General features: G+C 45.1%; 2 protein-coding genes across 2 annotated transcripts; one reads left to right on the plus strand and one right to left on the minus strand.

Annotated features, from left to right (window-relative positions):
• Positions 1–16,506: 16,506 nt before the first annotated feature.
• LOC121694188 (glutamine amidotransferase-like class 1 domain-containing protein 3A, mitochondrial) lies at positions 16,507–20,404 on the minus strand. The gene is made up of 5 exons (XM_042074199.1): positions 20,265–20,404; positions 18,730–18,842; positions 17,796–17,967; positions 17,249–17,450; positions 16,507–16,912 (listed from the first exon to the last, which is right to left on the minus strand). Exons 2-5 carry the CDS (start codon positions 18,835–18,837, stop codon positions 16,723–16,725), a joined length of 672 nt encoding a protein of 223 aa, XP_041930133.1. The 5' UTR covers positions 18,838–18,842; positions 20,265–20,404; the 3' UTR covers positions 16,507–16,722.
• A 949-nt stretch (positions 20,405–21,353) lies between these two features.
• On the plus strand, positions 21,354–27,531 carry si:ch211-153b23.4 (uncharacterized protein LOC335392 homolog). Its single transcript, XM_042074177.1, has 9 exons — positions 21,354–21,424; positions 22,442–22,555; positions 22,650–24,326; positions 24,578–24,677; positions 24,887–25,035; positions 25,323–25,435; positions 25,664–25,753; positions 25,968–26,090; positions 26,749–27,531. The coding sequence occupies exons 1-9, from the start codon at positions 21,364–21,366 to the stop codon at positions 26,941–26,943; spliced, it is 2,622 nt and encodes an 873-aa protein (XP_041930111.1). The 5' UTR covers positions 21,354–21,363; the 3' UTR covers positions 26,944–27,531.
• Positions 27,532–27,752: the final 221 nt, after the last annotated feature.

The raw sequence follows: 27,752 nt of genomic DNA on the forward strand, positions 1-27,752 counted from the left end.
TCGGGTGGTTATTTAATAGGCCTATCGTGAAGATTTTTCCTGCCATCTAAGGCACGAGCGCATCTGTGAGGCCAAGCCTCACCAAGTAGCTCGTTTGTTTACAACTAACATTCCATTTAATTAAACTGCTTTATAGGCTATGCCGAAATAGTTTTCAACATTTTGAATATTAGTGTCGGGTGAATTGAAATGTTCTCAAAGTAGCCTTATGGCTGAAAGCTGCTTGGGACACCCCCCCCCCCCCCCTTTCTGCACTCATCGTGTCAAAAGGAGTAATTTTGGCTTTGTCAGAACTGAAGAGCTGTGGACGGCACGGCACGGTATGCCCAATGAAAACAAATTAACGCAACACAACACAACACAACACAGACCCCGCTTCTCGCGTCAGTCACTGACATGAACGAAACACAGAACCCGCTTCTCTCACGGCAGTCACTGACAGTAACCTAGAATAAATGCATGGGGAAAAACACTTCCCCATGACAAAGACATCGTAAAACACTGAAAGTTAATATTTTGTCACTAGCAACATTCATCTGTCCTTTGTCAAATGTATTATGTTCCAAGTACCCTATGCGTAATTCTGCTTCATAAAGTTGAACAAATACATTTGCTTATTTCACAGAAAAATATAAATAGCCAGTCTACAGTGCAGAGTTGGTAAGTTATGGTAGGCCAACTTGCAGTGAACATACAAAGAGGGGAAATTATTTCTCTTGCAGCTGAGTAGCCTCAGGTGCGCACGTAGACATAAGGCCGAACATGCAAGCGCCAATGAATCGTGCTCTCACGGCAATCGCGCCGTTAAACTTAAATAGGTTAACATCACTCTAAGTTCGCCTTCAAGCAAGGAAAACGATGATTTGAAGACATCTGTTTCGTTGGAAGGGCAAGGGGTAGCAACAGGGCAACACAGAGACAGGCCCGATGGCAGGGCTGTTATGAGAGTATTAAAATATGGGATATTCTACGGGAAAACATTAAAACGGCAAGACAGCGGGGAAAGTTAAAATACGTGATAAACACGGGAAAAGTTGGCATGCATTGTTTCGGTCCCCGTGCACAGGGATTATTTGTCATACTATTAATCACATGTGATTATTTGTGAAATTGTGCAAACAGGCGCAACACATTTGAAAAGGAAGGACTGGTATGCAAGCTCACGGGAAAGATTGATTTAAGAACGTTATCACAAAGTGTGTGGCTGTGGCGCGGGCGGAAGACAATTGGCAGGGGAGGGTCATGTCTTTTTTAACAATTCTGTCGGAGGGTCATTGAACAATTTCTAGCAGGCAAGAGAGGGTCATGCAACTTCCAACTGAAGCACTCAAAATTCCTCCGGTGGCCCCTTCAATAAATAACGATCAGTCACTAGATTGCTGCTGGGCTATATGTCTTGGTTCTGTTAACAACTTATTGTCAAACGCATAGCCTATCTCGCGGTTGCATCCATTACAAACAAACATGCAATGTGAACGTCTGGGATTGGGGAGAGCACTAAATGCTCTACTGAATAAGCACGAAGTCAAACCTTTAAATGAAAAACACTCTTTAATAATCCAAAAAAATAAACCGCTAATGAAGTATCGCTCGTAACTCCGTGATACCAGGACGTAACAGGAAGGCATTTGGCTGAGCAACGGAGGTTAATATGCTCCATGTTTTGTCCAAATGATGACTGTCTATCATCGTTGCACTCGGAGAAAACCGGAATGTTTCATTCGTCCCCGTTTCAATCGTCCCGGTTGTACCTACTCAAAACGCAGATAGAACCTTATTATTCTAAGGTAGCGAAATAGCGTTCAGCATGATTCATGCCCAATTAATTCCCCCTGTTAAAGTGTTCGCCTTTGTAGTTTGGTTTCGTGATAGCCTATGATAAACGGCTTATGGCCAAATATGTGAACGTTAAAATACAGTAGGCGATAAACCCAGAAAAAGTTGACAGTGATTTTTTTCATAATCACTTTGGAGGGTCATAGAAAAATGTAGGGGGAGACCGGGTATGGTTGTAACACATTTTTCTTCAGCACCTAAAACTACCATTTCTTTTAAAGCTACAGTTCTGGAACTTTTTGGCAAAGTAACCACATTTGTCTACTACAAGTGGCAACCATTTAAATCTCTTCAACTATATTACAGAATTTGTGAGATTATGACAAATACAGTGTGTACCTTTGTTACAACCTACCCCACTACTGGGGTAGATTGTAACACCTATTGGGGTAGATTGTAACAGGTACAAAAAAATGCAGAAAAACAATGGAATTCCATTTGATATACTGATTTATTGCATAAACAGGGTACACAAGGTGTGAAAATAGATTCACCAACATATTGTATACCATACAATCCGTTCTTCACATAGAGAATGAAGATCATATTAACGTTTTTGTCAGACACCAAACAGGACGAGGACCACAAAAGCGTCACGTTCAAAAGTTTATTTAAGGGTTGGGGGTTTCAGGGGTTCCGGGGGGGGTACAGGAGTTCCAAGAGTCTGCGTGTGTGTGTTCCCCCAGTAGCCGAACAGCGATGGCAGGAGCTGGATGATCCGGGAAGTCCTGGGGGAAACACACACACAACAGCAATTGAAACGAAGCAGCAGTACAGTCAAGGACTAGGCGGTATTCGTAGAAGAGGGACGGAAGGCAGGTCAAGATTACCGGGGCTGGAGAACACAGAAGTAGTCGAGCGGGTCCGGGATCACAGGCAAAGAGTCAGAGGCGTTTTCAATAAACAGGCAGGTAACTGGTGCTGGTTGCAGACGATCTGACAAGTGTGGACTGAAAAGCAAGGCTTTATATAGAGGGCATGATGAGTGGTGAATGCAGTGCAGCTGGTAGGTAACGAGGGTGAGGCAGAGCAGAGCAGGAACAGGTGGAGGTCATCAGACTTCAATCAGCACGTGTTACCAGGCAGAGAGAGAGCTCATGACAGAACCCCCCCCCTAAGGGACGGCCCCAGAAGTCCCCAAGAGTGACACCACGTCGGGAGGGCGGAGGGGAGCCGGTGGAGGGCTAGAATTCCTCCGAGCGGTCCGAGTGAACATCCTCATCCTCGGAGGGAGCTGGAGGGTCGTGGACAGAAGACGGGACAGGTACCGAGACAGGGTCAGGGTCAGGCACATGACAGGAAGCCGGGCGGGCAGGACGGTTAGGGACCCCTCTGGGGCGGCCCCTACGGATTGCAGGTTGATCAGGATGCAGACGGTGGAAGTCGGCGATGAGTGTCCGGTCCACAATCCGACTGGCTGGCACCCAGGTTCTCTCCTCAGGTCCATAGCCCTCCCAGTCGACGAGATACTGGAGGCCCCTACCTCGCCGTCTGGACCGAAGCAGGCGTCGAACGGTGTACACCAGCCCACCGTCAACGAGGCGAGGAGGAGGAGGAGGAAGCGGCACGGGGACCAGCGGGCTTTCATGCGTCGGCTTGACTTTCGAAACATGGAAAGTAGGGTGCACCCTCATGGAGGTTGGCAACTGGAGCCGGACTGCGGTTGGGCTGATGACCCTCTGGATAGGGAACGGGCCGAGGAATCGAGGTGCCAGTTTACGCGATTCCACCCGCAGTGGGAGATCCTTGGCTGACAGCCACACCTTCTGGCCAACACGGTAGGCGGGTGCCGGCGATCTTCGGCGGTTAGCCCCAGTGGCATAGCTGACAGCTGACTTGAGTAGCGTGGCACGAGCTTGTGACCAGGTACGACGGCAACGGCGGGCATAGGCGAGGGCAGACGGGCAGGACACATTTCCTTCCTGGCTGGGGAACAGGGGGGGCTGGTAGCCATACACACACTGGAAAGGTGACATACCAGTGGCAGAGCAGGTGAGGGAGTTGTGAGCATACTCTATCCACATCAGTTGTTGTGCCCAAGCCTGGGGTTTGCGAGAAACCATGCACCGCAGCGCCTTCTCCAGCTCCTGGTTTGCCCGCTCGGATTGACCATTGGACTGGGGGTGGAACCCAGAGGTGAGACTCACTGTGGCCCCTAGAAGACGGCAGAACTCCTTCCAGAATGTAGAGGTAAATTGCGGGCCTCGGTCAGAGACAACATCCCTGGGCAGCCCGTGTAGACGGAAGACATGATCAAGAACAGCCTGGGCAGTCTCTCTGGCAGATGGCAGTTTAGGGAGGGGAATGAAGTGTGCCATCTTGCTAAACCGGTCAACCACAGTGAGAATGACAGTCATCCCACCTGATGGTGGGAGGCCAGTTACAAAGTCCAAGGAGACGTGGGACCAGGGTCGTGTGGGCACAGGCAAGGGCTGGAGTAAACCAGCGGGGGGCCGAGTGGAGGACTTGTTCTGATTGCAGGTGGGGCAGGCACGGACGAATTCTCGGACATCCCTTCTCAAAGACGACCACCAAAAGCGCTGGGCAAGGAGATGGCAGGTGCGGGCGGAGCCCGGGTGGCAGGCAAGGCGGGAGTTGTGTCCCCACTGTATGACCCGGGACCTCAAATTATCTGGGACGAAGAGACGACCGTCTGGGCATGCACTGGGACTGGGATGGTCACGGAGGGCCTCTTGAATTTCCTCCTCGATATCCCAGGTCAGGGCAGCTACGACGCAGGGATCGGGCAGAATTGATGCAGGTTCCTGGGAAGGGGCGTCATCCTTATGAAACTGACGGGAGAGAGCGTCCGGCTTGGTGTTCCGAGAACCTGGGCGGTATGACAGGGTGAAGTTGAATCTGGTGAAAAACAAGGCCCAGCGGGACTGTCTGGGGTTAAGACGTTTGGCATTGCGGATGTATTCGAGGTTTTTGTGATCGGTCCAGACCAGGAACGGAACTGTGGACCCCTCCAGCCAGTGACGCCACTCCTCCAGGGCAAGCTTGACAGCCAACAGCTCACGGTTCCCAACATCATAATTGCGCTCTGCAGGTGAAAGCCGGCGAGAGAAAAATGCACAGGGGTGCAACTTGTTGTCCTCCTCTGCCCGTTGAGAGAGTATGGCCCCGACTCCCACGTCTGAGGCATCCACCTCGACAACGAACTGCCGGTCTGAATCCGGCATCTGGAGGATGGGGGCAGTGGTGAACCGGGCCTTGAGGGTATGAAAGGCTGTGTTGGCCTCTGGGGTCCAGAAAAAGGGGTGTTTGATGCTGGTCAGAGCTGTGAGGGGAGCGGCGACGGAGCTGTAGTTCCGGATGAATTTCCGGTAGAAATTGGCAAAACCGAGAAATTGCTGCAGCTTCTTCCTATTCCCCGGAACTGGCCAGGAGGTAACTGCCGAGACCTTTGCGGGGTCCATCTGGATATTGCCTTCAGCGACGATGTATCCCAGGAATGACACAGTCTGAGCATGGAACTCGCATTTCTCCGCCTTGACATAGAGAGAGTTCTCCAGGAGCCGTCGAAGAACCAGCTGGACATGACGGGTGTGTTCGGACAGAGTTCTGGAGAAAATTAAGATGTCGTCCAGGTACACGAAGACGAATTTATTCAGCATGTCCCGCAGCACATCATTCACCAGCGCCTGGAATACCGCTGGGGCGTTGGTGAGGCCAAATGGCATTACCAGGTACTCATAATGGCCGGTGTGGGTGTTGAATGCTGTCTTCCACTCGTCACCCTCCCTTACTCGCACTAGGTGGTAAGCATTTCTAAGGTCCAGTTTGGTGAAAATAGTGGATCCCTGGAGCAATTCAAAAGCAGAGGTGAGTAAAGGCAGAGGGTACCGGTTCTTCACTGTGACTTCATTCAGACCTCGATAATCAATGCAGGGGCGAAGAGAACCATCTTTCTTTCCCACAAAGAAGAACCCGGCACCAGCAGGAGAGGAAGACGGGCGGATGAGTCCAGCTGCCAGGGAGTCCCTGATGTAATCCTCCATAGTTTTTCTTTCAGGAGGGGATAGTGAGTAGAGGTGACCTTTGGGTGGAGCAGTCCCAGGGAGGAGATCAATGGCACAGTCGTACGGACGGTGTGGGGGCAGAGATGTGGCTTTGGTCTTGTTGAACACCTCTCGGAGGCCATGGTAACATTCAGGGACATTAGAAATGTTGTGGGCAATGCTGGGGGGTACTGAGCCGGGGGGCAGCGAGGCAGCACGCAAACAGGTCAGGTGGCAGGCATTTCCCCACTCTTTCACAGTTCCGGAGGCCCAATCGAGGTGAGGATTGTGGAGACGGAGCCAAGGGTAGCCCAGGATTAGGGGTTGGCCTGGAGAGCTGAGCAGGTGGAAGCGGATGGTCTCTCGGTGGTTTCCTGACACCATCATTGAGATGGGGGCTGTGATGCTGGTAACTGTGCCAATTGCGTGACCGTCCAGGGCCCGGGCTGGAACAGGAGTGGACAAGCGATGGCTTTCCAAGCCCAGCTGACGAGCAAGTCCTGTGTCAATAATGTTTGCTTCTGCGCCAGAGTCCACCAGGGCTGCCAGGGTGTGGGTGGAATCAGACAGGTGAAGACAGACTTGGATGAGGGGTTTACGGCTGATGGAGGGCTGAATGTTCATTGAGCTCATCCGGATTCCTCCTACATCTGGTGAGCTCCGGCTTTTGCTGGACAGGTGGCGACTCGATGACCATCACCACCACAGTACAGGCACAAGTTGGAGGTGATGCGTCGCTGGCGCTCTGCAGGGGTTAGGGAGGTGCGGCCGATCTCCATCGGTTCAGACTGGTCCGGCTGGCTAGATGGTGTGGCAGGTGCGGACAGAAGGGCAGTTGGGACACTCCGTGTGCTGGTGGATGGACTCTGGCGCCCTCTCTCATGACGGCGGGCCTGGATCCTGCGGTCGATGCGGACAGCCAGAGCAATGGCTTCATCAAGAGTGGGGGGTTGATCATGGGAAACCAGCTCGTCCTTTATGTAGTCCGCCAGGCCGTGGAGGAAAGCATCCACCAATGCTTCCATGTTCCAGGAGCTCCGACTTGCCACGGTTCGAAAGTCGATGGAGTAATCCGCAACAGTCCTTCTGCCTTGGCGAATACTCATCAGGATCCGAGATGCCTCGGCTATTGTGGATTCCAAATCGAATACCTTGAGCATCTCCTCTGCGAATAGGTTGAAGGTTGCACATGCTGGGGTCTGGCGCTCGAACTCCGCCGTTCCCCAGAGTCGAGCTCGGCCCGTCAGGTGAGTGATCACGTAACCGACCCTCGCCCCTTCAGTGGCAAAAGTCCTGGGTTGCAGGGTAAACTGGACACGGCAGCTCGTCAGGAACGCCCGTACCTGGGTTGGGTCGCCGCTGAACCGCTCTGGATTGCCGATCCTGGGTTCTGGGGCTCCGGCAGCCACGGTAGCAGTGGACTGGGCAGGAGACTCGGGTGCTGGGCCGGTGAGCAGGCTGGCTGGGGCTGGGCCGGTGGGAGCAGGCAGAGGAGAAAGGTTGGTGAGAAGTTGAATGATCATTGCAAGTTGTTGCTGTTGCTGCTGGAACTGCTGACGCTGGCTCAAGCCGGCTTGAAGTAGGGAGGCAATGTCAGCAGTGTTGCGGTTTACCTCTCTCTCTGTCTCTTCCAGGCGTTGCATGGCGGTGGGTGGTTCTGGTTCGTCGGTTTCCATGCTGGTTCGACCGTGCGCTGGGTCCATGTTTGGTCAGATCGTACTGTCAGACACCAAACAGGACGAGGACCACAAAAGCGTCACGTTCAAAAGTTTATTTAAGGGTTGGGGGTTTCAGGGGTTCCGGGGGGGGTACAGGAGTTCCAAGAGTCTGCGTGTGTGTGTTCCCCCAGTAGCCGAACAGCGATGGCAGGAGCTGGATGATCCGGGAAGTCCTGGGGGAAACACACACACAACAGCAATTGAAACGAAGCAGCAGTACAGTCAAGGACTAGGCGGTATTCGTAGAAGAGGGACGGAAGGCAGGTCAAGATTACCGGGGCTGGAGAACACAGAAGTAGTCGAGCGGGTCCGGGATCACAGGCAAAGAGTCAGAGGCGTTTTCAATAAACAGGCAGGTAACTGGTGCTGGTTGCAGACGATCTGACAAGTGTGGACTGAAAAGCAAGGCTTTATATAGAGGGCATGATGAGTGGTGAATGCAGTGCAGCTGGTAGGTAACGAGGGTGAGGCAGAGCAGAGCAGGAACAGGTGGAGGTCATCAGACTTCAATCAGCACGTGTTACCAGGCAGAGAGAGAGCTCATGACAGTTTTAAACTAAATATAAAAACCACAGCGTTTATACTTTTGTGTGTGTATGTATTTGTGTCTCTCATGGAAAGAGAGAGAGGGCTGAACAGTCACACACACAAAGATGAAATTAAACAGACATTAAATGGGTCTACTAGCCTCATTCCACAGGTTGTAACATATTAAAAAATTGTGTTACAACCTACCCCACCACTGTCATCCATTGTTTAGCTAGCTGTATTAGCATGGTGCTTTGACATTAGCAAGAGAGAGCTACACCATTCTTTACTAGAGAAACTATAGTTTGACCTGATGTAACTCATACAACTGTATCTACAATGGTAAAAGCACTAGAAAAAATAATTAAAAAAAAAGAAAAGTTACTTTCTTACCTCAGATGTTGAATTTTTCTCCTTACTCCGGGATAAATGGCACTAACAACTTGAAAATGTCCATGTGTGATCGTTAAGGAAGTCTGAGCAGTCAGAAACTGTCACATGGCTCATATCTTATCCCTGATTGGTGGAATTGGTGATGTTACAACTCTCCCCATGTTACAACCATACCCGGTCTCCCCTATTGCTGGCGAGGGAGGGTCACGTCTTTTTGGACTAATGCTCCCCAAACTCCTCCGGTAGCCCCTTAAATAAATAACGAACAGTCCCTAATGAAGTAAACTTGTGACCATCAAAAATCGTTTATCGCCTGTAGGCCTAACTCAGTGATAACAGGACGTAACAGGAAGGCATTTGGCTGAGCAATGGAGGTTAATAGCCTACTCTATATTTTGTCCAAATGATGTCTGTCTATCATCGTTGCACTCGGAGAAAACCAGAATATTTAATTTGTCCTGCGTCTCTACGGCTGCAAACGGGATTCACTCGCAGTTAACCAAATATTTCTTTATTAGGGCAGGCATATTTCTGGCTATTACATTATTTCTAAACCAGTCTGCTAAAGTCTGTAGTGAAGTCTGTGTAGGGTTTTCCAGGCTCCATTTCTTTTTACGAGACACCCTGCTCACTTGAGCCATCTACCGGTTGTTTGGGTTGTTGCAGCGTCTCACTGGAAAAATACAAATTAAAGTCGCGTGATACCGCGTGATCCCACGCGCGGACCGCGAGTGAAGCTGGCCAATTCGAAGCACTGCCCACTGTATGGATATAACATTAAGCTGGTGTAAGATTAACGTACCTGCAGTAAATCCAAGCACATTCTCAGTTTTATTTGGGCTTCAAGAACAAATGGGAATTACATTTCACATGAAAATCATCCTACCATGAATACATAAGCCACAAAGCTGTGAAACCGTAATCTACCCTTACGTTGTCCTTGTAAGAAGTGAGTGTAGTGTTAACAACTCAAGTAGCCTAACGCATGTGTGTTTTGCAGCAAGACGCTGCACCATCTGGTGGACAAATTACATAACGCTAATACTGGAAATGCAGCCTAAATGAAGGATCAATGTTCGTTTTTTCTTTACTGAATTTGTAATGATTTATCAGCCATTATAATTGCCAATACCGATAGTATGCGTGTGCCTGTGTGTGTGTGTGTGTGTGTGTGTGTGCGCGCGTGCGTGTATGTGTGTGTGAATGTGTGCGTGCGTGCGTGTGTGTGTGTGTGTGTGTGTGTGTGTGTGTGTATGTGTGTGCGTGTTTGTGTCTGTGCGTGTCTGTGCGTGTATGTGAGTGCATGCGTGTGGATGTGAGTGTGTGTGCATGCGTGTGTCTACTGTATGTGTGTGTATGCATGCGTGTGTGTGTATGCGTGCATGTGTGTATTCACGTGTGTTTATGTGTGCGTTTATGTATGTGTGCGAGAGAGAGTGTGTGTGAGACAGTCTTGTCTTGTAGCTCCTCTCCTCATTATCCTCTACCAGCAACCCTTCGCTTAAGACCACCATCTACAGGCCAATGGGTGTACAGTCACTAAATGTTCCGAAATGCACGAAATTTTTCCGTAAATGTCTAGTGGGGCTACATGCAAGTTTCATGTGCCCTGGTGTTTCGTTGTCCCAGGAATCGTTGACCAAAAATTCAGGAAGTTGATGACGGGGGAAAAAAAAGAACTTTGACAATCCCTATGATCAAAATGCTTGCTTTGTGTGTTCAGATGCCCTGTGTTAACAAAGTCATGGAGCCTCATGATAGTCAGAATAAATGAAGGACATGAAGAGAATGAAGAGAAAAGAATTGTCAAACAGACAAATTTGACCGCGAACACAACAGGAGGCTTAAGAGAATAGTCTTTGGTGTAGGACCTAGTCACTGGCCCAGGTATCGGAGGGGCTTGACAGACTTGACAGACTATTAGCTGGCAGGGGCAGAGCCTACCCCCTGGACGCTGAACAGGGACCCAACTGGTGGTGGTGGGGAGGAAGGAGGTGACCCTTAAATAATGTCACCTAATAGTGGAGCAGGCAAGTCATTATAAGACAGGTGAATGCAGATGATTGGTCATTGAATGGCTGACGCAGAGTTTGCCTGGTAGCTTCCATTTCTTGTAAAACTTACAGCATGAATTTCCTTGTATGACACAAAGGCCTTTTTGTTTAATGTAATACCCAATGGATGATAATTAAATATTTAAAGAGTTGTGACCACTGTGGGAAATATATTTTTGAGCTAGACAGTTGATATTTGTCTGACATTCTGTTTGGGCTGTGTTGACATCATTCTGTGCAGGAAGTAATTCAGGCCTAGTGAATGACTTCCTCATTACTTTAACATCATGGACACATTGAAAAGCTGTATCATGATAACTCCTTCATAAGAGGAACACAGGTAACACTTAATAATAACTACACACAATTCATCATTTATTAAGCCTTTGTTACTTATTATTTAATGCTTTGTTCATCATTAGTAATTTCTTGTTCATACATAATTTATCATCAATAAAGCATTTGTTCACACAGTTATAAATAGTTTGTTCATAGTAAATAAGCCTATATCTAAAATATGTTTATACATTATTGTTAATACTTAATAATTGATGCAATAATATGTTTTTGATTAAGTAATATTTCCATTGTTGTTGTTACATACACATGCACTAATGATTAGTTAGGGTGAGAATGCATATTTTATAAACCACTTCCTAATACTATAATTAACTAGATGTACCGCATAGCGGTACAAAATATGACCGCCACTCAGTCCTGTACATCCGTTCCGCGAAAATAAATCACACTTCAATTTGTCTCCATATTTTACTCCATCCCCCACTCTTGAAACTTTTGTGTATGCTTGTTTGGCATGCCTGAGTGTGTGTGTGCGGCTGCACAGAGAGTAGCCTACTGGTGCTGAAAAGGTGAATAGATTGTAGAATAGCCGAAGAAGATGTAGCATTGTTATAAAACCTTTAACATCTCTAAACAATCACAAGTAGGGCAGTTCATCACAGTTCATCCATTGCAACTGGATTGATGAAAGGTCACTTACACCTGTAGGCTACATTGTATTTGGGAAAAGCAAAAGGTATCAGCAAAATGTTATTTATTTATTTATTTATTTATAAACAAAAACATCTCTGTCAGTTCCGTGCCGTTTTCAACAGCTATCAAAAACAAAGGTCAGTTTTGGATGGATGGATTTTTTGTGAATGTTTCTTCTTCTACATAAGATTTTAGTCATCTTTAGTTCATGTAATACTTTATTGTCAATGCACAAATTAAGTAACAGTAGTCTGAAACGTTATTGTTAATGCACAAATTAAGTAACAGTAGTCTGAAACGAAATGCTGTTTTACATCTAGTGGTGCAAATAACTGACATGTCCAAATGGGCCTTGATGAAATGCGTCGCTAGACTGTTCATACACATTTTAACGGGCCAAAGTTGAAGAGCTGTTGTCCGTTATTGTTCGTGCAAATATAGGCTGATTCATGTTCCCTTGCATTGTGTAACTGAGGTCCATGGCTAGTCTGGCTTTCACCAGACCAGCCTCAATCTTTTAAGAAATCAAAAAATAAATAGCGGGCAGATCAGGCTGGGTTCACCAAGCCTAGTCCATAGGCACCCGATATTGTTCACGCTCTGGCTATTCTAAATGCAAAAATGCATCAGGGAGTTATGACAACTGTAACTAACACACTAGATCCTAATAGAAAGCTGTTAGCTTCCCTAAGCTACAGGTAGGCTTATAAGGTAGGCCTATTTACAACATAAATTGTCAATAGGCTATGCTGGCGACACAAATAAAATCTCCTTTGGAAACCAATGGCTTACGCCTTACAGTATCAAGCGGACTTAAACTGCCATATCGTGGGGAAAAGTTGTAATAAAATTCACGCAGCTCCATGAGTCAAGGAAAGCGCGAATGAAGTAGCCACTTCTAAATGGGACCCACTACACAGTAGCTTAAGGTGTGTTGTTAAAGCAGCCATAATGAAATGAAGGTGTCATTGTTTGGATACTTCACACACACGTGCTTTTTTAATTTCACAGACTACAACTACCAAGCTGGAATCAAAGCACATCGATTCCCCTCTCACACCCTGCACGCACTTAAAACAAAATAAACAGGCGTCTCAGTCTCACGCATGTATAGGCCTAGGCAAAACTGTATCAGACCGGTGTAACGTTGGTAAATCTTCCATTGCACAGAATGATTTTTGTAGCACATGCAACAAATGACAGTCGAAAGATACAATTACAGTGCTGCTATCAATTTGCTTGGTATAACCGCATTTATAGTTTTCTACAAATGCAATCAATCAAATTGACCTCCATCATCACTCAACCAACGCTAACGGTAACATTACCTAGGTCCTTATTGATATTATAAGATTAACGTACCTGCAGTAAAAACCAAGCATGTCCGATAAACATCCTCTGATTTATTTCGGCTTCAAGAAGAAATGGGAATTACATTTCATGTGAACATCATCCTATCCTTATTAGACGTTCTCTACGGTAAACTATAGTCCTTGTAGGAAGCGTCCATTGTTATTCCAACCCACGTTTAACTTCCAACAAAATTACGTCTCACTGCAACGATGCGCCATCTAGTGGACAAACGACTACTTATCGCCAATACTGGAAATGCAGCCATGACGATGATGATGAATATATATTTTGGCTTTCTTTTAATCCTACTGAATTTGTAATTATGTATCGGCCGTTCTAATACCGATAGTATGTGGGTGCCTGTGTGTGTGTGCATGGATGAAATTCTACGAAACTTGGCATACCCCCAGAGAATACCAGGTCAATCATACAAATAAAATTTGGTGCAGTTCTGAACATCTTAACTGAAGATAGGGGCGATTAAAGCAGAATAATATTGCATTTTCATTTTTTACCGGGGGGGTGCAAATCACAAATGAGTGATTATGGGCCAGATTGATGTGGGCCCTTGAGACCAACATACCATAAAAGATTCTTCATCCTCGGTGCCACGGTTCAGGTAGTTATTTAGGAAAAACTGCTTTTTTTGCGGTTCGGGGGGCCCAGCACGGGGGGGGAGTGGACCCCGGGGACGAAACGATTTTTTTCCGTAAAAGTCTAGTGGGGCTACATACCCACCAAATTTCATGTGTCCCGGTGGTTCGGTGTCCCGGGTATCGTTGACCAAAAATTCAGGAAGTAGATGACGGGGAAAAAAAAAAAAAAAAAAACGTTGACAATCCCTATATGACCGCTTCGCTAGCTTTGCTAGCGGCGGTCATAATAATTAACTCAGGAGTTACAGTACAAGTGGTTAGTTAATGATATTTTGTGACCTCATCTAAAGTGAGGACGTTTTATGCCCTGCAACACATTTACAAATGAGTTTTAAAGTTTACCCTTGCATTTATTCATTTAGCCGAAACTTTCACCCAAAGCGACTTACACATGTCAATGAAATTAAAGGGCAAGGCCACATTGGTGGACGCCGGGGCTTGAACCCCGAACTTTATGGGTTACTGCAGTGTTTCTCAAACTTTTTCAGACCAAGGACCACTTAACTAATAAAAAGAAACTCACGGACCACTTAGCTAAAGATTAGACCTACTTCAACAGTACACAATAGGCCTACTGAACCACCACCTTGCTTATTGTCTTTGCACCTTGCTTATTGTGTCAGAAGATTAATATGATTTAAACTGGCATATCTTACATAGGCAGTGTTGCAGAACTGTTTAGATTTACATACAAGTTGGTTCAATATGGCAAACAACTCATCTATATTATATTTTACCACGTCTGCCCGCGGACCACTTGGGATAGCTTGCGGACCACCAGTGGTCCCCGGACCACACTTTGAGAAACACTGGGTTACTGCATGTTAACCCGGCTCCCTGTCCACTACACTACCTCTGCCCAGTGGTATTACAACAGTCAATTCAAAAATATAATATAGATATGCGTGTTTACTATGAACAAACCATTTTTAACTCTTGCATAGTTATAGGGGTTTCTGTCTGGGCCAAGGTAGTGTAGTGGATAAGGAGCTGGACTAGCATGCAGTAGCCTGAAAAGTTGGGTGTTCAATTCCCGGCTTTCACTGTTATGTCAATGGCCTTCAATTTAATTGACATGTGTACGTCACTTGTCTGCTAAATGAATGAATGTGAATGCAATCTTTACAACTCATTTGAAAATGTGTTGCAAGGCATAGAAAGTCCTCACTTTAGATAAGCTCACAAAATATCATTAACTAACCACTTGTAACTCCTCAGTTAATCATGAATTATAGTATTAGGAAGTGGTTTATAAAATATGTATCCTCACCCTAACTAATCATTAGTGCATGTGTATGTAACAAGTGTTAAATAATGGAAATATTACTTCATCAACAAAATATTATTGCATAATTTATTAAGTATTAACAATAATTCATGAACATATTTTAGATATAGGCTTATTTACTATATGAACAAACCATTTATAACTGTGTGTACAAATACTTTATTTATGAGAATTAACATAGGAACAATGCTTTACAAATGATGAACAAAGCATTTTGTAATAGTTTGCAACTGGTTTATAATAAACCAGTATACCATTTATAAGTGGTTGTTTCATTACTTATTAAGTATAAATCATGTACTTACAAACATATTTTTTGGATAGGCTTATTTACTATGAACAAACCATTTATAAATGTGTGAACAAATGCTTTACTGATGATAATTTATGTATGAACAGGAAATTACTAATGATGAACAAAACATTAGCTAAAAAGTAACAAAGGCTTAATAAATGATGAATTGTGTGTAGTTATTATAAAGTGTTACCAGAACACATTTCTGGAATTAATTGTTGTCGTTCACAAAGATCTGAGCATCCATGAGATGAATCGACTCGGATTGGAGTACAGGTGATCCTAATGGGGGAGAATAAGGTCCATTTTACAATAGGAAAAGGTCCAGATCAACCTTATGAAAACATCTTGCCTTAGGTACAGTACAGTGGTCAGCCTACACTTTACTTGACAGTGTTGACATAAGAGTGACATGACACTGTCATGAACATGTCATTAACAAGTCATAAACGTTTATGGCATAATCCTTTTGTTATTAAGTGACATTCAGTTTTTGTCATAACAAATTAAGGTTAGGATTAGGGTTAGGTTTATAGGGTTAGGGTTAGAGTTAGGGTTAGGATTAGGGTTAGAGGTTAGGATTAGGATTATAGACCCTTTCAACAAGGTAAACAAAAACAATGCTTGAACGTTCTATTTGGGCCCCAATCTACTTCCTCTGCATTAAGATAACATATGGAATGTTAAAACGGAAGTCTTGTGGGGCCAACTATGATGCTGATAATGGAACTCTCTTGAAAGGGTCTATTGTTGAAAGGGTCTATACAACAGAGTAAACCTTTTATTTATATGGCTCTTGCTATTCCCAGGGTTAAATGTAGCGTATGAGTTCCAGACATGCATTCCAGTCCCTGCATTCCAGTTTAGAGCTTGCCCTGCATGTGTTCCTTTGCCAAGTATCCCCTCACATTAAGCCAAACAGCTGGAAACTATTTGGAAGACCTTAATTCTTGAAATTACTATATACGAGGCAACAATATGTGTTTGTGCACAAGGCAGGACACCAAATGTTATTTTGTGAGGTACTGACCACTGCTAGAAAGTTGACTGGTAGAAAAGTGCCGCACACTCTGGCTCCATATGAGAGGTCTAATAGACAAAGACGTTTCGGCCTATGGCCTTCATCAGATATTTTGGGTTCAAGGACTTAATCATGTGTGTCGCACAGTGTCTAATTATATGACAGTATGGGAAGATACTATTTTCTGATTGGCTGGAAGTTGTCTATATGGGGACACATTTACAAATAGATATGGTCAAAAGTTCAATCTCTATTCTGCAACACTGCTATACAGATTATATAAGAGCAAATTATAATATAATTATGTAATTGCTATAGTGGATCAGTATGGATGGTAACACAAATAAATTACAAATAACAAACTTTCTCCAATAATAAAAAAATGATTTTATTCATATCAATATACAGTACAACAGACAGTAAGCATTAAGGCAATAATGCCTATTTCACAAATGGTTCTCCTGCATAAAACACAACCACAGGTTGAAACTTAAACAGCAACACAAAAGCTACAACCACAAAAATGTCCTGATGTGCAATTATTAAAAAGGACGTGGGTCCAAACACCTACAACTGACACAAGCTACAACTTGAGAACCTCAGTAACCATGACACCCAGTCCATCATACACCTCATGGATTGGCGCATTGCACATGAAAGCACTTGTGGTCACCAGTTTGTTTTTCTTATCGACATGTGCCTCGGTCACGTTCTTGCACACGTGTTTACAGCCCAGCTCACCCAGGGCTTTGGCTGTCCCCGCATAGGGCCACCTGGAGAGGGGAGACAGAAGGAAACACACACACACACACACATCAAATCTTTGTTGTTTTTGTGAGAAGCATACTGTATGAGTCCAAGACAAATTTCCCCTACAGGACAATAAACCTGTATCATAATAAATCCCCATCGATAAAAATATTACACATGAATAAGTGAGGGGTACTGAGGTACCGGAAGTTGTAACAAAATGAAATGCATGATTATGCAAGACTAGCATGACCAGTACAGCCTGTACTCCGTTCTGACATCCTGGTCAGAACCAGATTTAGGACCCGAATCGGTTGTGATCAGGTTGGGGTCGCAGCGTTGCAGGGTCGCACACTCACTTCTCGCTCTCGCAGTCATGGCCGACAGTGACCTCACAGCCGGGCAGCACCTTGGCAGCAAGCACGGGAGAGATGCAGCACATGGCGATGGGCTTGCCCGCCTTGTGGAAGCCCTTGATCACCTTCTCCACCTCGGACTTCACAGAGAAGTCCTTCCCCTTTGTTGCCCAGTCGCTCAGATTCTTGGCCACTCCGAATCCACCTGCACACAATAAAACAGCATTCAAAATAAATATGTGTAAATATGTTTGTGAAATATTTACAGCAACATAATCAGAACTGAAACAAAAAGAGGCTTTGTTAGTATATAGTGATGATTAAGCTGTAGATTGTTGGGTTAATTAAAACAGCTTATCTTGGGAATGCATGTCTGATAAATAACTAATACATCCAGGTTAAACACATAATATGAGCTTGCTTTTCATCTGCTTAGGATATTGGACAGTGTTTTTATAAAGAAATAGGGCTGTTCTTGAGAAAAGGACAGGTGTGTGTGTGTGTGTGTGTGTGTGTGTGTGTGTGTGCGTGTCAACACTGGTCAGCTTACCTGGGATGATGAGAACATCAAAGGCGGCCACATCGAGCTTAGCCAGGTCTGTGACGTTACCGCGGGCGATGCGCGCACTCTCCTGTAGCACGTTGCGTTTCTCTGTCTGGGGCTTTCCCTCGCAGTGGTTGACCACATGCATCTGCTCTGCATCAGGAGCAAACATTTTCACCTAGACCACACAGAGACAAGACAGTCACATCCTGTAATATTTACATTTATTATAACAATTATTCTGTTTATATTGAGTTCAACTGCATTATATTAAAGCTATGGAAATGTGGGTGTCATAATGTTGTTACAATGTTATACAAATGACTAAGCTTTCTTTGGGATCATGAAAGTAACTACGTATGTGTTTTCCCTATACATATATTGATACAGAGATGCCTTTCTGGGAACACACCCATTCACTGGTCTTATCTTTCTGGCCACTACTGAAATGAAAAAATGACTGGCGATGCATTTGGTGACTTTTCCCTTTCAATTATAATTTGCCTAATGGCTTTTAGCCAAACACAACATGATAAGAATATCCTTAGTGTGTGTAACCCTGCACTAGTGTGTGTGTGTCTGTGTGTGTAACCCTGCACTAGTGTGTGTGTGTGTGTGCAGGGGTGGTGGGGGGTGTGGGGATGTGCGCTTATGTGTGTGTGGCGTGGTGAGGGGTGGGGGGATGGAAACGTGACAGCAGGAAACAGGACAATGAGTGAGTCATGGAGTCATATGTCATCTAAACTTGCACTAGTTACAAATAAGTGTTTGTGACGGTTCACATACGGTGGCTGCATGTGTGTGTGTGTGTGTGTGTGTGTGTGTGTGTCTTCCTGTGTGTACAAGTGTTGTTGTGGGTGCCTCTGTCATTATTTTTGCATACCTTTGTGTGTGTGTGTGTGTGTGTGTGTGTGTGAAAAGCCAGGTAAAGTGTCCTCACCTCTGCTCCAGCCCGACTCAGGTGCACCAGCACTGAACAGGCCTCATTGATCTCTGTGCCATCGTACACACCACAGCCAGCCAGGATCACTGCCACGCGTTTAACCATTGTGCCTACACACACACACACACACGCACGCACACAGACGTACGCGCAGACACACACACACACACAGAAATACATATATAGATAGACAGATATAGATGGAGAAATAGAGAGAGATTTTTTTTTATGAATGCTCCATCAACTGCATTCACATTAAAGGTGTAGTTCACAAATCTAGTCCCATATACTTTTTTGTCAAACTCAGCTAATTGTTCCTATGTGTCCCTCAGCTGCCCGTTCAATCTGTGCTCAAAATGCTGATGTTTGTCTGTTTCTTATCGACACTGACCAACAGGAGCAATGTTGCTCAAATAGCAACACGTCGCACAAATAGCAACACGTCGCACATCACAAACTACACTTGTAATACTTTCTTCTCTCCAAACTACACTTTTAATAAGATTCGAAAAAGTGAAAGATCACCGCACATTATTATTACACTTTGGCTTTGCATGTTTGCTAAGTTTAATATGTATGTAACAGCCCCCTTTTATTTAGTTTCACTCTACGCGCTCACAAAGTGTTCCTCCGCTCGCTCTGGAGATATCTCTCGCGCTCGCTCAACTTCACCTGTCCGCTCGCTCACAAACTATAGACAGCGTTACGTTTGTGGCACAATTGTTAACCAATCGGAAGTTGAGCGAGCGCTAGAGATATCTCCAGAGCAAGCGGAGGAACAGTTTATGTGAACGCGTAGAGTGAAACTGAATGAAAAGAGGCTGTTACATATTAAATTTAGCAAACATGCAAAGACATTGGTGGAGCACAGAATAAATTCATGTTTGCTCAACTAAACGTTTTTTTGTACTCGAGTTTCATTTTTCCTCAAAATATTATTTGTGTGCTTGCTCAAAACATTTCTCTGCGCTGAAATTGTTCTGCTGCTCGCTCATAAAAGAGGCACTAATGTAATTCTGAACAGTGCTTTAGGTTAGCCTACTATTCAGTCTGAATCCCAGACGACTAGGCTAGCGCAAGGTAACTGCGTCTCCAGGTAGGCCTACAAGAGGTAAACGATGACTTGGGGGAAAACTGACACGATGTTTTCGCACGTAGGCTAAATGCGAGGAGGAGCGTTCAAAGCTGGATGAAATGAATGAACGTCGGTTAAGGTTAAGAACGACTAGCCCGAATCGAAACTTTTCAACATCTGAACAGCCAACTGCCCGCATTTCCTCGTTGGCTAACTTCCAGTTCCCTTTTCAAAACGTCCAGAGCGACACAACTAAAAACTGACCATATTGCCGGAGTATGGTAGCCTACACTGGCATCGATGCGCACTGTGACAAATATCTGTGAAGCACAACATGATAAACGACGACACGCCAAATAACTTAACTACTACACAGCCACGTGTAGCGCGAAATGTGTCTGACAAATTAGTCTACTGTAAACTAAGTCGACAGAATTATGAGAGAAAGTAGTCTCACCTTGAGGTATAAGTGAAGTTGACTTCGGAGGAGTTCGTAGAGTTTGTTGCGCTCAGAGGATAGCTTGTAAATAGACTCGAGCGTCGCTTATATTCCCTCAGAAAGACGAGCCGGTTTAGTCCCTCCCATGTGGTGATATCATTGTTTGAGGTGTAGGCAAGGGATATAATGAACTGCTTTAATTCAGGGAAATTGCAGAGTCATTCTGGTTGTACGTGCAGTAAACACTGTTCAAGATAGATAGCCTATGGTTCACTGTAGACTAACTGATAGACTTGAGAAAATGTGGCAAGGTACTTAGTTGCCTGCTATGATGAAAATATGTTCACCAGCACTCACAAAAACACACTCCTCTCCTTTCAAGCTATAAAATAATTTCTCACTGGGCGTTATTTCTCCAAATCCTTGTCCGTTCTTGTGTCTTTGATGCCAAACAGGCTCATATCGTAATGCTGTTGTATGCATATGCCTATGAATTTACATGTTCTACCTTACCAGAGCCAAAACTGCTGTTATGATCTATTCCCTATGAATATTAGGCTAACTTGGCCAGACTCCCTCTTAGTTGGTGTTAGTTGTTCACTGAAAAGAATAAACTGATATAGAGATAGACAGGGCACCCCATTTCTGCTCTTTGAAGGCTGATGGAACTTTATTTTTGTATATCCTTATCCTTGAACTCAAGACTCTGTGAGTACTTTGGTATGATAATATTGTTTTTTTAGCACAACTTTGAGTTAATACTGATGTCAAGCCAATGTTTTTGTCTTAAAGATACTGTATATGCCAGAGGCAGCCTATATATATATATATATATATATATATATATATATATATATATATATATATATATATATATATATATATATATATATTCAGTGGTGGTATATATATTCAAGCTTTTTTCATTTGGGAATTTTTACAAAAGCTTTCCTTGCTGTGGGCGATACATTTCCTCAAGGTCTCCGTCTTTCCTGAAAGTTTCCGAAATCTGAGAGGCGCGTTCTCTACCGAGTTTGAGTGACGCGCGTGACGTACTGTACCTACATGCCCTGGTTATAAAAAGATGCCCACACAGTTGGGTTCATCCACACGCGCGATGGCAGACGCTGAAATCCAGTCGCTACATTACTCAGTTGGAGTCTTAGGAATCTCTGGTGGTAGGAAACTTGTCCTTATTATTAAGAATGTTTAAATGCTGTTGTATGTATTTTCTACACCCGGCAGATTTAATTTATTTGAAAATTGTAATTGATGCATGTTAATAAAGCGTAACTCTCGCCAAAATGCAGGTCAAAACGGGTATTTTTGTGAATGTAGGCTACCCGAGTCAAACTTTCGTTTAAAGTCATAATTAGGACGAAAGCGCTACTTTTAAGATTGAGCGTATTGTCGTTTTCGGGTCAAATGGCCTTTTGAATGGGAGTGCTAGGATCGCATCAAAATCGCTATTCTTAAAACACTAAGAAGGCTCGACACAACATGAAACTTTGGTCGAAGTATCACCAGGGTCTCTACACATGAACTCAAGCATTGAGAACAATGTTTGTGTACAGAGTTTACTAAAATAAAGGTTTTGAACACTTTAGCAGACTCGCCGCATCTTGCCAGTCAAGAAGTGAAATGTTCAAAAGCTTTCTTCAGTTTCACGCAATCAACGCATTATAGCCTGTGTTTATAGTTTTTGTTGTTATAATTTTGATTATGACAGTGATTATCATTTTCATAATATTGATTCTTTATCAGTAGCTAGCTGCTATGCATTCAACACATTATAGACTATTTGTTTATCATTTTAGGTTTGTTATTATAATATCGATAATTATGACTGTGATAATCATTTACATCATCTTCATCAGTAGCCTGCCACGCAATCAACACATTATTGGTCTTGTTGTTTTTGTCACTGAGCCTTTAGAATTCTAGCACAATTAACAGGCTTTTTTTTAAAAATATAGCAATCAAAAACAATTGGTAGGCCTATATCTCATACAATTAAAATGAATACTGTGAAAGTTGAAAGATCTGTAGATTACAATCTGTGGAGTGGTATTCTCCCGTGCTACTCTGCTGCAGTTCACATTATAGCCAGTAGAGGGCAAACCATGTCCCTCAGTTCGACAGTGTTGTGACACCTGTCAGGACAGTGAGCAATGTGTTTTTTTTTCCCCTCTCAGGCTCTTTGCTGCTTCTGGTGAATGGATATGGCAGCGTGTCAGGAGACAGCCTCATCTCCAGCACAGCTCTGGGAGTTCTGCTCCTCATTATAGCTGCCCTGCTGGCATATTCTGGTATTTCACTGTTTCGACTGCAATCATTCTAATCCTGTCTCATTGAACATTATTTGTATCTATGGTAAATCTCTACTCTTTCTTCTATCCATAGGTGTGCGACGCAGCCTGTCTCCTGATCCTCTCTTCACGTGTTTGTGCTTGACAGTGTCTGCCCTGTGGTGTGCTTCTGGTCTTGTGTACATTCTGGTGGGGGAGGGCTATGTAAACCCCACTCAGGGGCTCAGAAATGCCATGATACCTGGCCTAGCAGCCTTCACATTAGCCCTATTCATCCTGGCCCTGGTGGCTATTTTAGCCAAGAAGGTGGTGCTCTTTATCATCGCTCTCACTATCAGCTTAGCCTGTGCCCATCAGATAGCTGGCCTTGCTAACGTTAGCTTTGGACAGGGCGCAACGGCCGCTAACTACCTCTTAGTGTGCTTTGTCGGTGCATATTTCGGCACTGGGCGCCTACTCTCGTATGTCACACGCGGTGATATTCAGCTTCCCGGTACCGGTACAGACAAAGCCAGCCAGACCCAGACGCAGCAGGGTCTGGATAGCGGCGATGTGGAGGCCGTGGGCCTGGTCATGAACCTGCTTGCGGCTAGCGTGCTAGCCTGCCCCCTGCTGGGCGTGGTCCCCAAGCTGTTTGTCGGCCACGTGCCGTGGCTGTGGACGGCAGGCGTATTCCAGTTGGGCGTCTGTGTCCTCTGCTACCGTGGCCTAAACATCTACTCCGCCACCTTTTACGGCTTCATGGCCATCCTGAGGTTTGCCGAGGGCTACAGCGCCCTGGTGGCGAATCTGACCGGCACACAGCCGTACTCCCCCGTCCCCTTCCCCACCGTATTCGCCGTCCTCTTCTTTGTCCTGGCGCTGTTCAGCGTCCGGAGAAGCGTGGCGGACAGCGTCTACCAGCTCTTCTTCGTAGCGTACAGCATCGCGGTCGCAGCTCAACCCCGGGGTTTCTTCCAGGGCGGGACGCAGGGCGTGCAGGCGGCCATCTTTGTGGCGACAGCCCTCATGCTCCTGGTCAGCATCAACAACAAGGCGTCGCCGTACAAAGTGCCCACGGGCGACGGCCTGCTCAAATCCCTCCTCACGCGTACCAGCTTCATTTCTCTGATGCCGCACGACAAAGACTTCCACGCGCCTTACCTCGGCTACTCCAAGTATGCCGACGCTGAAATCCTGGGCCACGCGTCCAGCGTGCTGGCCGCCTTTGCCATCACGGCGACGGTGGGCGCCGAGGGGCCCCTGGCTGTGCTCATCTTGCCCTGGGCGGTGGTGTCCGGCGGCCTGCTGCAGCTCCTGTGTGGCTCGGTGGCCTTCTCGCGAGGCAAGACCCTGGAGAGCGCCGCCTTCATCATGTACGGCTTTATGTGGACGGTGTGGGGGCTGACGCGCTTTGGCGGGCTCTACGGCTGCACACGCGGCTTCAGCGTCGCCGTGGGCATCATCAGCTTCATGCTCTTCAACTGCCTGGTGACGGTCGGGGCGCTGTACCTGAGTGTGGCGTGGTTCGCCTACGCCTTCACCTTCCAGCTAATCCTCATCAGCTTCCTGCTGGACGCGGTCGGCGCGCTACCCTACGGCTACGACATCGGCGTCACCATCATCTTCGGCCTGGTCAGCTTCTACTGCTTCCTGGCCAACCTCTTCAACAGCACGTTCCAGAAGCCACAGATGCCGCTGGGCACCCCACTCATCAAGCTGGGGGGCACGGGCAGAGAGAAATGCCCCCACCTGACATCCAGGAAGGCCACATCTGTGATGGAGATTGCAGGTGAGGGAGAGACTTCCACTCTAGAATCATGGCAGATCCAAACTTTGTATTATTGTATAACTTTCAGAGTATTACAAAATAACGCTCAGTTATTTTTTTTAAGTGATCCTGAAAATATACCTAAATGTGTTTGTGTTTAACTTGTTTAACTGTGTAAGCAATAACACTTAAGTTCCTCCTACAACTGATAACAGAAAAGCGAGTTGTATCACTTAGCAAGTAACCCTATCTTTGTTTACCTTTTTATGCAGAGATCATGAAGAATGGTGGCATATGTGGGATGCCAACTGATACGGTCTATGTACTAGTAGCAGCTTGTAATCGCCCCGAAGCTGTTGAAAAAGCCTACAAGTGAGATCTGATTTTGTTACAACAAAGAGCGTCACTTTTGTGGAATGGTGTCATTACAATGGACATTTTATTAACCCTTCCACGTTGTGTGTGTGTGTGTGTGTGTGTGTGTGTGTGTGTGTGTGTATGTGTGTGTGTGTGTGTGTGTCTGTGCGTGTGTGTGTCTGTGTATGTGTCTGTGTGTGTGTGTGTGTGTGTGTGTGTGCCAGGACAAAGCAGCATGCTGGAGACCGTCCCATGTCCCTGTGGGTGTCGTCCATTAAGCAGCTGGAGCCAGTGAGGGACCAGATCAACCCTCTGCTCTGGGACCTCATGGAGGCCGCATGGCCCTCCTCCATCAGCCTCGTCATCCCACGAGGTGTCTGTGTGTGTGTGTGTGTGTGTGTGTGTGTGTGTGTGTGTGTGTGTGTGTGTGTGTGTGTGTGTCTCTGTGTGGTGTGTGTGTGTGTGTGTGTGTGTGTGTGTGTGTGTGTGTGTGTGTGTGTGTGTGTGTAAATAACTATACCTACAGTAACCCCTACTCATGAATGAACTTACTAACAGACTATTATTACTGAAGAAAATAATATATCCACCTTGGTTCTTTATTTAAAAAATGTCACATAAATTAAATATTATTATTTCTTGTTTTGTTTGTAACTCCAGCGCCCTGGATGGATTTTTTTGGTCTGAAAGACTCTTCAAAGTACATTGGCACACCACAAAGTATTGCCATCAGAAACCCAGACTGCACAGTGGCAACACAGCTCATTAGCCTGGTATATACTCACCAAATCACTCAACTGGTTGTAATATTTTACAATTGTACACACTTTAAAACTGGAGCATAATAAGCTAATGAAGTTTGAAAAAAGTTAAACCTATAGTTTCAGAAGATCTCTGGAAGCAGTCATAAAAATCTCACACAAAACATTTCCCTGAGTTCAAGTATCATATTGTTGAATCGTAATGTTCTGTTTTAAGCAAAGTCTTGTTTTATTTCTCAGGTCGGACCAATAGCAGTGACTTCAGCCAACCCCACAGGGGAAGCAGACACGACTCATCATAACCAGGTGTATGCTAAATTGGGAGACAAGGTAAATACACAGCGGATACACTCAGTCACGGAGGAGAGCAGAGAGAGACTCTCTCATTAGCTGTAGGTATATTTGTAAAGTCTTCTCGGTGGGTTTATAATGAGGTGTGTGTGTGTGTGTGTGTGTGTCTGTGTTTGTGTGTGTATGTGTGTGTGTGTGTGTGTGTGTGTGTGTGTGTGTGTGTGTGTGTGTGTTTTTGCACGTGTTTGCACAGGTGGAGGGGGTACTTTGTGATGGGCCTTCGCCAGAGAACATCGCCTCCACCGTGGTAGACTGTACCAAGATTGAGAGTGGCAACATCGGCTTCTTCAGAGTCGGACTCATCCCAAAGTCACAGGTGCAGTTTAAGCCAAGATTAGATTAAATATTGATCTCGAGGGGAATTTAGTGAAACAAGATGATATTGTGGCAGATAATACTGCTAATTCTACTTAGTCCATAGTAAAATACTGTGGATAGGTACAGTATTTACCTTGTTGAAGCAATGTGAACTCTTTTAGGGATGATGATTTCTGCTTTCATCGCTGTATTGTCACATTAAAGGTACACTATGCAAGATTTTCACCTTTACGAAGCCAATTGATGGTAAACGAACTTGTAATAGGCGAACCGTTCACCTAGCATAGCTATACAGCATAGACGTAGCGAGTGGCTACCAAGAAATCCAGCCATGCAAATTCAAGAACAAATCTCACGAGAATCGTGAAACATTAGCCTACCTTGTCAGTAGATATAGCTCTTTGGAGATAGTTTTTGCCTGTTGTTCATCCTTTACCTCCACAGCAAAAGCATTTTCAATGTGTGCAAGGGGAGGGGGTAAGTCAGGAGAAGTTTGCTATTTACAACAGCAGAGTAAAATAGAAATATATCGCAACTCTAGAGGGAGCTTTACAGTATCCAAAAATACCTAAACCTGCATAGTGTACCTTTAATGGGTTGGTTGCGTGTCGGGCTGTATATTGACCAAGTTGGGGTGCCTTCCTCACCTGCCGCAGGTGTTGCAGTTGTTTGAGGAGGTCCAGAGGAAGCACGTTCGGGGGCAGATGAACCCCGGGTTCGAGACAGACCTCAGCGACTCAGTGGGAAGCCAGAGACAGGCAGGCGAGGAGGAGACACCAGCAGAGGAGGAGACGACAGCAGAGATGGACGACTCACTGGACACCAACTCAGCATCAGACGACTCCCTTTAGATGTGAATGTCACACACAAGCATGAGTTAATATTCCAGTCTTGTTTTACTAGTGGCCAAAGAAGGGGTCTCAGTTTGTCTCATTGCTTTACTTCATTAAACTACATTACAGAGGCATTGGGTTTGAACTTGGTCCATGAATAAAAAAAATCCTTCTTTTTAAGTATTATAGAATACTGTATATGAGTGGAGATTAATTTGATATTTTCCTAATTCCATAATCCAAAATGACACATTGATTGAAGTTTAAAAAGGGTCATATGTAGGATAAGTTAACCTGAAGTTTAAAGAATGTTGTGTAGCATGTCAGATCAAATAAAAATGTTACCACACTTGTTATATGTAATGCCATCTACCATACTGTATGTTACTTGATCAACGTGCAATATTTGATCAAAGTGCAATATTTAAATTATTTTCATTGTTATAGGGCTATCATTATTATTAAGGCTTAAATTCTGTTGAAATCAAATGTATATAGAAGTGCATATCTATTGTAAATAGGATAAAAACAAAATCAGTGAAACACTGCTGGAAGTTTTTGTAAATGCTTTTTTGTATAATAAATATAATGCTATTTGTCAAGTGACCCTGACCCTCAGGAGAAAAAAATCCATCGAAATTGGGTGTTATTTGCCGGCAGCATGACTGGCACGGCTTTCACATTCCCTGCCTTCCACCAGTGAACTGACACCAAGAGAGGGTAACAGGAAACCGCTGGCACTGCGGTCGTGTCATGTCTGTCACTGCCTGTGGCATTTTTGGCCTGACAACATAACCAGCAACATTTCAAACATATTCAACATTTCC

This window comes from Alosa sapidissima, chromosome 20 (assembly GCF_018492685.1).
Source record: "Alosa sapidissima isolate fAloSap1 chromosome 20, fAloSap1.pri, whole genome shotgun sequence".
Lineage (NCBI taxonomy): Eukaryota > Metazoa > Chordata > Actinopteri > Clupeiformes > Clupeidae > Alosa > Alosa sapidissima.